General features: G+C 44.0%; 1 protein-coding gene across 2 annotated transcripts in view; it reads right to left on the bottom strand.

Moving 5' to 3' along the window:
- Positions 1 to 12,366, bottom strand: part of LOC146696509 (netrin receptor UNC5D-like) — a 286,577-nt gene that overhangs the window by 112,503 nt on the left and 161,708 nt on the right. For both annotated transcript variants that reach the window (XM_085474633.1, XM_085474632.1), the window contains exons 5-6: positions 1,291 to 1,471; positions 347 to 514 (exon numbers count right to left, since the gene is read on the bottom strand). In XM_085474633.1, coding sequence (XP_085330759.1) covers positions 347 to 514; positions 1,291 to 1,471 — 349 coding nt within the window. The remainder of the gene's footprint in view (positions 1 to 346; positions 515 to 1,290; positions 1,472 to 12,366) is intronic.

Genomic DNA, 12,366 nt, shown 5'->3' on the forward strand with positions numbered 1-12,366 from the left:
TCCCTTTATTGGTTGCCTGCAATGCTAATGAGGCACGAATGAAGCTTATTAACGTCACTCTACATGTCAGCGATAGCTAAATGTTACTGTTATTGTTAAAATAGAATTAAACAGCCTTGCAATAAATTCAACTGAAAACAGAAGTGCTAGAATTGGAGATAATTAAGTCATCATGCGCTAATATCATTAGAACATTTAATGTGAACATTTTTGTCGGACTTACCAGCTTAATTATTTTCAGCCAAGCATTAATAGTTTTTGACACATAGCAAAAGCTACTTTTTGTATCTTCACAGCCCCATTAAGCTGTGCTTAATCTAAGCAAAAACTGAGAAGTAGAACTAACTTGGACAGGGCGCGTTGCAAGTGATCTTCTGTACGGACATGCCCTCGCAGAAGGCCCCGCCATTCAGTGGTGCCGGGTTCGTGCAGGTCCGAGATCGCTTCTGGACACCCCGCCCACATGGCGCATTACAGGCCGACCACTCCGTCCACAGGGACCAGCCGCCATTCACTGGAGAGAGTCCAGCAAAGTTAAGAAAAGAAAAAGAAGTAGAGTGAGGGCACGGCAATGAATAATACTTTTTACTGAACTCTGGCATAGTGAAACACTCTAACAAGAGCTGCTGGGGTTATTAATGATTATGCAGGCTCAGAGGCAGTGCAAGGCAACAATGTATAACGGTAGGAGCAGATTGAGCACAGCGCAATACGCTGGATATACAGCTCCCTGTTTCGTAATTGCTCAGTTCAGTGTTTCTTGCACTTGGATTAAGATAAAGACAAGGAACTATGCGAAAGCAAAGAAAGCAGCCATTAAACGGAAACGCCGTTTCTAAAGGCGACACTGACTCATACTGGTTGACGGGTTTGGAGTCGACCGCTTAGCGTTGTGACTGAAGCACTTTATGATCTCTCTGTCTTTCTCTCTCTCTGCTCAGCAGTGCTATCAAAGCTGGCGAACCCACGTTTCTGGAAGGCCTCTGGCAAATAAATACTTAATAAGCAACACTCCTTTTAAATGAGATTAAGACACACTGGCTTATTTCCTTTCATAAAGTACACATTGATTTTAAATGAGAGGCAGTAAATTGAGTGTTTGAATAATACATTCATCTGAATAAAGAGGAAACATTGCTCTTCAGTGGGAACACAGAGACGGGTCTCTTAATCACTTGTGTATAGGGGCACAGGAAGCCGAACAAATTGATCTGAAGTGCCATGTAAACATTGTGTCACTACTCTGTAATGTGTTGTAGCAGGCAATAAGCAGCTGCTACGATGGCGTACCAAAGACTATCACAGTTGCCGTGGCGCTACGTCTCTTTGCCACAATGTTGCTGGCCAGACAGGTGTAGTTGCCTGAGTCGGACAGGCGCGCTTCGTTGATGATGAGGTTGTGGTCGGCTCGGGTGTCGATGTTGTCATCCGTCAGGGAACTCACCAGCTCTTCATTTTTCAGCCACTCCACCTGTCAAAGAGTGGTAATATAGTACTCATATGAGGAGTGTTTGCAGCAAATATCACTAACATCATAGTTAAGTACAACACACTAGAGCAATTCCACTTAACACCATGTTAAATGGGCAGACAAATGGACCCAAGATTTAAAGCAATCCAATAACACAGGAAATAATGACTGATAGCTATGTTGACATGTATTCAAAATAAAGTTTATTTTCTGACAAACAGAAGAGCTTTGGATAGGATATAGGGGTTAGGGTTGGTTTAATCAAATGGCTATCTTGATTTACCTATTTGAGGCTATAAAAAGAAGCCAAAGATGGAAGAGCCAAAAAATGCAGTTCCTCTCTTTGCCATTTATGGTTAGGTTAAAAAGCAAATCAATCCCCATACACTCTCATGGTAAAGTGCCAAACTTTAGCCTTAAAAACATGTTAACTGCCTTTTATAAACAAGGTCTTTGACCTCTATGGGTAGTTTCCCCTTTCATCAGAGCTTTACGGTGGGGGGATTTAAATACTGCTTGGGATTAAAGTTAATGGACAGGTTTGCTAACACAGGCTGCTCCAATCGGGTGCTAGGCCTTAGTTCTGTGTTACTAAACTAGACTATGTTTGTGCTGTTGGTACCTTCTAGAGCATTTTAATATGTGGGGTACAGCCCACCCAAGACGTTTATTCTTGAGTTTTGGTGATAGACATTTTAGCACTTTATCAGTCTGTAGCTTTGTACTACTTAGCAGCTATGCTAACCAGGTTTGCTACCTTTTCCTGATGACTTGGTAGTCCACCCTCTGATCAAAAAACAAACAGAAAAAAACAAAACAAACAAGCAAAATGCTGCGGCTTAAAAGTTGAGAAACTAATGGAATAGCTTACGCTGTAGGTTAGATCTTTTTGACCAGGATATGTGGTTGAATGCACATGTTAAACAAATATGTAGGACTCCTTTCTTGCATTTGTGCAATATCCCTAAAGCTAGAAAAATCCTGCTCAGAGTGATGCTGAAAAACTAGTTCATACATTAATTACTTGTAGGCTGGACTACTGTAATTCATTATAATCAAGTTGTCCTAAAACCTCCATTAAAAGTCTTCAGTTGAGCCAAAATACTGCAGCAAGAATGCTGGCAGGGACTAGAAAAAGAAAGGGTAATTCTCCTATATTAGCTTCCCTTCATTGGCTTCATGTTATATCCACAATTAAATTTAAAATTCTTCTCCTTACAACAAGGAATAATCAGACCTCATAGTACTGTGTCACCCCAGTAGAGTACTTAGCTCTCAGACTGCAGCCTTACTTGTGGTTTCTAGAGTATTTAATAGTAGAATAGGAGGCAGAGCTTTCAGGCCCCTTTTCTGTGGAACCAGCTCCCAGATTGGATTCAGACACCATCTCTACTTTTAAGATTAGGCTTAAAACTTTTGTTTTTGAATCCTCCCTTAGCTAAGCTGCTATAGACCTTCCCATGATTCACTGAGTGTTTTTTCTTCACACACCTCTTTTCACTCTCTGAGCTAACACATCACTCTGTGTTTTCTTCCTACTGTTGCCAAGTAATTGGTCACTTTACCTTTCAATACAAAGTGCCTTGAGGTTTACTGTTGTTGTGATTTGGCAATATATAAATGAAAACGAATTGAATAGAATTAGATTTGGGTTAAAATAGACATTTTCACAGTGTTAACCACATGCAAACCTCCGTTTTCCATTTAACTAAATTGTCTTGTGGCGACTCAAATTTTACATACTTTACTATAAACATACTACATTTATACAAGTCCTTTATTACATTTATTAAAGGACCCCTATTATGCTTTGGTTCTCTATTCCTGGCTCTTCATGCTGTCAGTGACTGAAGACATCCACAGAACACACAGAAGCCCTGCTATTCACATCCTTTTCTTGCAAGGGGCAGCCTGTCAGAAGAAAGTTGGTTTAAAGGGCAGAAATGCTAAAACAATGGGTCTAAGACAGATAAATAAGATTAATAGACTGCACACTTCCTGTCTTGAGCACTGGCTCGACATGGTGAAGCAACACTTTGTTTGTTTCGAGCATACTGAACCCTCAACGTGCAAATCTTAGTAGCAGATCCTGTATCTGGATTCAGCACCCTTAAAAAAGCCCAGCAATACACATAACTGCTGATCAGCTACATTTTACAAGGCCCACCCTGCTGATTAGCCACAACTAGGCAGTATAACCACTAACGCTAAAGCCATTAGGCAGTCAAAGTATGTGCTATAACCAATTACCAGCAACAGAGAGGAAAACTAATTATGAATTACAAACTTAGTGACGCTTTACTGCTTCTACCCTGGTAAGGGAGCTGCATCGCTGCATTTGCAAATTACATTCATAGCGCAGCAAAATGGGCTGGGCTGATGGATTTATAGGAAGAGCACAGGCAGCCACCCTTTATAATAAACAACACTCAGGCTGGATGCAAATAGGAAGCGCCTGTGGGCATGCAAACACTGGGTAAATAGAAATGACACACAGACCTGAGGGATGATGGATTGCAGGTATATATTGACATGAATAAAAATGATAATGAACGTCATAACATAGTAATCATTTCTCTCATTTTGTATTTTTCCGAACTTCTATTTCAACCAGTTGTGCCACTCCAAGTTAGAATGAGAATTTCTCTTTTTTTACAGTGCGACTGAGGGCCTGCAGATTTTTCTGTATAATTTAACACTGGCCTCTAACACGGGGGGTTTCATCAGAGGTTAAGCGGCCTAGCATCGTTAGATAGATAAGAAAACAGAGAGTCAGAGGAGCAGGGCAGGGGATGGGGTCTAATTTCTCATGATTAAAGTCATCCGTCACTGAAGGGATGACACGAGTCCTGGCACCCTCCCACACCGCACTACATCCATCCCCCCCACCACCACCACCACCAACTTTTTTTATGTATTTATTTCAATTTTACCCTGTGGGGAAATCCGTGACTTGAAAGAGGCAATTAATGTGTGGCACGAGCTGGCCCTCCCAGTGTGGGGCCACACTGCACATTAGCTGTCTGTCTGCCACTAACAGCCCTTGGGTACTGATGAAAAGATTCACCAAGCGGAAGAGAAGGGAGGAGAGAGACAGAGACAAAGAGAGGGAGAGAAGGAGGAGGTGATGGGGGAAAAAGATGAAGGGACAAATACAAATTAGGCCAGTGGTTGTGTGGTAGAGGATGTGAGGAATGAATTGCCTAATTGGCACATTTGTTTCACTTAGGATGCGGTCATCAGTGTCAGCCCTGACAGAGGGGTTACCAGGTGGGCCCCCGGCATCAGGACTTCCTTCCTGTGATTTCATTACCCGAATTGCCCCTGAAGGTCACGTCCTCACAGCAGCCAGGTTCCCTTATCTACTTAACTACCCACACACATACACATACACAGCTTATTCTTGATGACATTTCCTGATGATTAGATGCTGAGAAATGTGGGTGTCGAGGGGCAATTAGAGGACAGAAGAGCAATGTAAACGGGTGACACTGTAGCCATCACCAAGACTTATGAGGACAGTGCTGATCAAGTCCTTGCCAGCTGAAGCATTTTTTCCCCTCTGCTCATGTGTCTCATTGCTTGGCTCTAATGGTCATTTGATGTCAAGGTGACTCAGTACAAATGGAGTGCTTCAGTGCCCTAAGGAGGAAAATCTGTCTGCTGAGTCATGCTTAGGTGTCACAATTTTACATGATCTCCTCCCGCCTGTGGGTGACTCTTACCTGCCTGACTGTGGGAAACGGAAGTTTTCCTCTGCTGAGCATCTCATCAGTGCAATTATATAGATTAAGTGTGCCACCGGGCATATCCCTGGTGATCACGTGACACCAGCAAATCAGACTCCTGGCTTCAGGGCTGATCCTCCCAATAGATCTCTCCGTCCACCAATCAGCAGGCCTTGTCATTAAAAGTATGTGTGCATCCACACATACACACAGATACACTTTGAACTCAGCATGACATGCTGTGTTCATCCGAACAGTCAGCCCGACAGCGGCAGGTTCATTCGGAGGGGAGCTATCTGCAGCTCTGTTGTGCTCTCCTGCTCTGGAGGTTAATCAAGAATGATACGTGGAGAACAGAAAGTGGGTCTGCATCGCCCATCCCCTCTCCCCTATTGCTTCCCAAATGCCACCTCTCCTCCCCTCTGAGCTACAAGGCGCTGCATTACTATTCCACCTCGATCTGTCTTATCTTAACGAAATAAACAGAGGGAGCGCCTGGCTGCGGCCTGGGCCGGGAGGGATGTAATTGCTCGGCTTAATAATGAAGCTCATCATCTGCTCTCTAGGAGCTTTTCTCTGACCTATGAGAAAATAACAGAGGAGTCGGATGTGAAAGTAGAAACAAGTGCAACAGAGGCGGGAGGTGGGATAGAGTTAAATGCTAACTTGTTTTCGGAGCTGCATCGCAATGTCTTTGTGAAGCTCACCAGAGGAGAGCTTGTATCACGGTGCAGGAGCATTTAGTTGATGCTCCTTTGTACTGTGGCCTGTCTACCTGAGCTACTGTAGATCAAGGGGATTCATCCTGGATTAAAGGCTTTCATTCAGGGAAGCTGAAATTGGCTTCCTGTTTGGCTGTTCATTTCACACTTTCTCTAAGAGTAACCTCTCAAAAGAAACTCATTATACAAGGCTCTCATGGACCTCTTTTCTCCCCAAGTTAAAAGATCTACTCTGCATTCACATCTCCTGATATCTGTGAACTACAAGTGGAGAATTGGTCTTGGATCGGGAGCCGTGAAACAAAATTGCAAATAAGTTCCTTCTATGTTCTCTAACCATAGCCAAATTAATTTCAGCTCTCTGAATATGAGATATGAAGGTATTTTGTTGCAAAAAGACCCCATAGAAAGTTACATTTTGATGCTTACATTTATTTTGTCCCACTGAATTCATAAAAAGACACCAACAAAGACTTTACTTTTGATTAAGTCTTAAATGGATGTCTGAGCATTAAAGGCTGAATCTGTTTTCTTTACAAAGAAATGATGTGAAATGGCTGAGAGGGTATAATTATTGATTTAAGACCATTTCAACAAATCTAAACATACAGAAACATACACAATAGCAGCCACGTCAAATGTCTTGTGGGAGAGACCCTACAATAATACAGGGATTTGGTTGGTTTTTTAGAGCATTATATAACTGATGAACATGCTGAACATCTTAGCTAACAGCTGCATTTAGGTGTCTGAACAAGGGCATGTAGCAAATAGAGACTTAATCAAGCTAGTTAGTAATCCCCAATATGTACAACAGTAATTCATTCATTCACTCACTTATCCCTTTTTAAGGGTTGCAGGGGGAGCCTAAGGGGCCTATCCCAACTGTCTTAGCGCGAGAGGCAGGGTACACCCTGGACAGGTCACCAGTACACACAGACAACCATTCGCAATCACATTCACACCTATGGGCAATTTAGAGTTCCCTTTCAGTCGATTCACTCGGTACAACACATAAGTATGGGATATCACGCCCTCGCGTGTCCTGGCTGAAGAAACCTTTAATCACGCCTTTAAGGCAGATGACGTGTGATGACACGTGCACGGCCCCGCCTGCACATATAGCCGCTGTCATCACAGTCATCCCTCAGTTCTTACGCTCTTCACCTCGCTGAGAACACCTCTGCTGAGTTGGGCTAGCTAGCTGCTGCTAGTTAGCTCCGTTGTCTGCCGACTTGAACTTAGCTTAACTGCCCCTGTTGGTGTTAGCCTCCACCGCGCAGTTGGTGTGTAGGCTGCCCGCGGAGCGCTAATTTCAAGTTTTTCCCGTGCAGCGTTTTGCTTTGTGTTTTGGAATGTACTCTAAACCGAAGCGAGCAAAGCAGAAATCTTCTGTTCGCCCCTGCCCTCAGGGATGCAGTTCCTCTTTGCACGACAGCGACCAGCACGATGCCTGCCCTGTCTGCCTGGGGATCGTCCATGCTAGGAGAGCGTTGACGGAGCCCGAAGCCTGTGCGTTATGTCGCCAGCTCCGGCGCTCGACCCTGGAAAGACGGGTGACGTTTGTGGAAAAAGTGCTGGGACGCTCGGCTGTCGCACGGCATGACCCTCTCCTTTCTGAGTCTGGAGCCCCGGCTTCGTCCGAGTCCGAAGACGAGGATTTTCCGGTCTATGTCCCCGCAATTAGCTGGGCTGACCACATGGACTACGTTGACGGATTAGCCGATGACGAGCCGGAACCATGCCCGTCAGCGCTCCTGCATGGTTCCTGCATATGCATGGTTCTCCATAATCGACCACGATGCACCCTTGGGTTTGGACGCGCTAGCGCACCAATGGCCAGACGTGCTCCTGTATGCATTTTCCCCAGTGGAAATGATATCTCCAGTTCTAGAGAGAGTGCGTCGGCATTCCCCCTCTCTCTGATTCTAGTGGCCCCTTGGTGGCCCACAAGGTCGTGGTATGCAGAGATAATCAGCCTGCTAGCAGTGAGTCCTTGGCAGCTTCCTCTCCGCAGGGATCTCCTCTCTCAGGCGGGAGGAGAAGTGTTTCATCCATGCCCAGATCTGATGCGCCTTCATGCTTACCTGCTGAGAGGTTAAACTTGATTGCTAAGGGTTTGCCACCTAGTGTGATAGCGACAATTCAGAGCGCTAGGGCCTCATCTACTAGAGGCTTGTATGCTTACAAATGGCGAGCCTTCGAGCAATGGTGCCAGGACCATCACATTCTCCCATTTCAGTGCTCTATTGTGGATGTTTTGACATTCCTGCAGGAGCTGCTGGATAAGGGCCTTTCATTTTCAACAATTAAGGTTTATTTAGCAGCTATTATCTGCTTGTCATATTGGCTTTGACCGGGTGACACTAGGTGCACATCCCCTCGCCATACGTTTTCTGAAATGAGTTCGCCGGCTGAGGCCCGTGCTTAAGTCCAGTGTCCCTGCTAGGGACTTGTCTTTGGTGCTGGAGGCCCTTTGTAGCCCCCCTTGAACCCATTGAGTCTGTGGATATGAAATTTCTTTCGTATAAGACTGCATTACTTCTCGCTTTGGCTTTGGCAAAGCGAGTGGGTGACCTTCATGCACTCTCTGTGCATCCCTCCTGCACACAATTCTCTTCTGATGGCCACAAGGTCGTATTGCATCCAAATGCTGCCTATTTTCCCAAGATCATGCCTGCATCTTATAGCTCAATGGAGTTGAGTTGCTGAGCTTTTGCTCCCCACCTTTTGCATCTGAGGAGCAGAGGATGCAGCATTCTCTTTGTCCAGTGCGTGTGCTACGCACCTACATTGAGCGCACTCAGAATGTGCGTTTATGTGACCAGCTGTTTGTCTGCTTCGCTGATCCAAATAGAGGTAGAGCTCTGTCCAAACGGAGGCTGTCCCACTGGATTATAGAAGCTATCTCACTGGTGGTCTTGCTTTTCCCCACGGAGTGAGAGCTCATTCCACCAGGGGGATGGCAACCTCATGGGCTCTTTTTAAAGGGGTGCCTGTAGCTGATATTTGTGCAGCAGCTAGTTGGGCATCAACGCACACTTTTGTGCGGTTTTATCGGTTGGACGTTACAGCCCCTTCGGTGGCTCATGCTGTCCTTTCTGCTGGGTCTACCACTCACTAAGGATGTGGTGGTCCGATTCCGGTTCGGTGGCTGCTCTGTGGGGCGTGTATATATGTCCCATACTTATGTGTTGTACCGAGTGAATCGACTGAAAGGGAACGAATAGTTATGTCTATAACTTCTGTTCCCTGAAGGAGAGGAACGAGGTACAACACAAGGTGGCCCCACTGAGCGGCTATCGAACTGAGGGATGACTGTGATGACAGCGGCTATATGTGCAGGCGGGGCCGTGCGCGTGTCATCACACGTCATCTGCCTTAAAGGCGTGATTAAAGGTTTCTTCAGCCAGGACACGCGAGGGCGTGATATCCCATACTTATGTGTTGTACCGAGTGAATCGACTGAAAGGGAACAGAAGTTATAGACATAACTATTCGTTTCCAATAAACATGTCCCCACTAACTGCATGTCTATGGACTGTGGGAGGAAGCCAGAGTACCCGGAGAGAACCCACAAAACATGGGGAAAACATGCTCCACACAGAATAATGGTGATGGTGGAATTGAACGCAGGACCTTCTTGCTGTGAGGCAACAGTGCTAACCACAATGCTAATGTACTGCTTTGCTAAAACAGTAATATGCTTAAAAATCAAAGTATCCATGTTTTGGTTATTTCCACCGTTCTTTTTCTTTTTTTCAGTCTTTGAGTGAATATGTTGATCAAAGGGTAATTGATAAGAGGAACCTAAAACAGGCTACAAATGGTCCACATGCAGACTGTTTGGCTGGTTGATTCATTGGTTTGTGTCTTCCTTTTTCCTCGTTCTATTGCAAAAGCACATACCTTATTTGGATGAAAATAATCTTTATTAGTGCAAGTCAATGGAAAACTAAGATATCGTAATATTTACCGCTCTCTATTTGTCACTACAGGCCACCTTTGTAACTCAGCTCAAATATGACAACTTCCATGGAGTTATATTTTTATCACTAGCTTTACACCTAGTGATAACCACTGCCACATCTGAAGGTTTTTGACTCCTCAAATGCAGTGGAAAGTCTGAAAGGTTAGAGCTCATTAAAGGAAACAAACAATAAAAAAAAAAAAAAAGTTTTAAATGTATTCATGGTTAAGGGAATATTCTTAATTGGGGAAAGAAAAGGAACCGTTTTCCTTCTAAGGCCAACATTTAATTTTACCAAACACTACCTGGAGGTATCAGTGTCTCATTATCTGTTTTCTACAATTTCTTAATTAGAAACTTAAACTTGCTGACTTCTCACAAGTTGCTGAGATTTAAAGGATTGTAGTTAACATTATGCATTTGTATGATCATTTATCACATTTCTTTTTACTCAAACAAAAGAGAAAGCATAATTTGTCTATATGGGAATGTTTTTGCATAAAAATAAATATATAAATTCTGTCTTACAGAATTAGATTTGATTTAGACTGAAGTATGGCAATAATAATAACTAGAAAGACTCAGGTGCACACTATATTTCCAAAGAAAGTGATCTAGAGAGGTAAAACTGCGTTGTGTCAGCGGAGCTTCCTGTCTGACTGTTCACAGCCACAACACAAGCTCCCCCAATCAAAAGTTTCAGCAAGCACTGTGTTGTCTAACATGCAAATTTTGAGCCCCAGAGATATAAAACCACTCAGCCTAGATGCAACAACTTTAATCTTCCACTTGACCTACTGCACCTTTTCAATGAGGAACTTAACTGTCTTTGTACAGGTTTTCACAATTAAAAAGGACACTGCTGTATTATGTTTTCATAACTACTTAACTCATTCACTGCCAGGGTTTTTGAGCATTTTTACTCATTTTTGAAGAGCCACAGAAAACTGTGTGTTATGATCACATAAACGCTGAACCTACCAAAATGAAGAACAGACTCTCTTCTTCCATCCAAAAAAAAAAACTTGTTTCTACCATTTTCCATTCTTTAGTAATCAGCTGTAGAAGAGAGGTGGGTTCCACCAAAAATGCCTGTTTTGACCAAAAAAAGGGAGAAAACGAGCTTTTTGTGAAAAATACATTTCAAGCAGTTCACTGACAAGCTGCCCGAGGTTGTATTCTAGCCCCTCCCATTGAAAACGTAATTGACGTCTATAGACGTCAATGGCAGTCAACGTAAGTTTTTCAATGGCAGTGAATGAGTTAACAAAGCCAAACTAATGTCAGGTCAGTGCTTTTCTTCATCATACATAATTATGTATTCATGGTTTTAGAGGGGTTTCTGTACATAAATGAAAGAAACAGAAAAGACAAACAATGCTGACTGTTACAGAGTAGGAGGAATAACTAAACGACAGAAAAGGAGGTGGACTACAGGACATCTGCCATGGCCCCTCCCTCGTGCAAATAAAGATCTCCAGAGTGCAGGAGACCTTCCTGCTCAGTGTCAGACTCCAGCCTAAATAAACTGTTGTAACCACATAATGCAAAATGATTCCACCGCGAGTGACTGGAGACTCATTAGCTCACACTGACATCCTTGCTGACGAGGTTGATTCCCAAACACAGCCTATGCGCCGCACTTCAAACTGCATTCTCGCATCCTATTGGTCCTACCACAGCAGCAGCCATCCTGCAGCTGCAGTCACTGAAACCTCATACTAGCGCACTCACGGACGCCATCTCAATATTTCATGGACAAGGTGCGCTGAAATCGACTGGGCTGAAGATATCTGCCCTGTGCTCCCTACATTATTCACTCCCATCTCTTGTGGCCGGGCTCATTTGTGTTGACAAAGGACTAGATGGGACATTGCGATTCGGTCTGAGCCGCACGGATTCACCTATTTTTATCCACGCCGTGGGTTCTGCAGCACTGAAATGACATCACTCCTCCATTTTCATGTTGAATCATTTAGACAGTGCGGGGCCAGAAGCTGACCTCTGCCTAAATCTGTTTCCTGCACACAGCAGTCACACATATATTGTTCATGCTGATTATTGCAAGTCTACATAAAAATAAGAGGAATGGACATTTGGTGCCAAATGTGTATTTGGTGACATTTGAACACTATTTGCCCTGATGAGTGAGTACTGCAGGTCACTGTGTATGAAACGTGTCCTCCATCTCCCTGGGAGCCTCCATTTAAGTTGGCTCTAACCATGATTTAAATGCTTGAAGCAAAAAATATAATAATAACAACAAAATGCTCTTTAGAGGTAACAGCTGGTGAGTGTTAGCACCACAGTCCAGGATGAGACAACGAACATCCAAGAATACATTGGGAAGATGGCCCCAACTGACCGAGTGCTCAGTGAATACCTCAGGCAGCAGAAACCCAAGAAAGAGGAGGGAGACGAGGAACCATCATGGAAGGACAGGCCCCTGCACGGTATGTACCACCGGCAGATAGA

Source organism: Copadichromis virginalis, linkage group LG12 (genome assembly GCF_057382275.1).
Source record: "Copadichromis virginalis isolate Kocher_CV1m ecotype Utaka linkage group LG12, C_Virginalis_male_GT1.1, whole genome shotgun sequence".
NCBI classification, from domain to species: Eukaryota; Metazoa; Chordata; class Actinopteri; order Cichliformes; family Cichlidae; genus Copadichromis; species Copadichromis virginalis.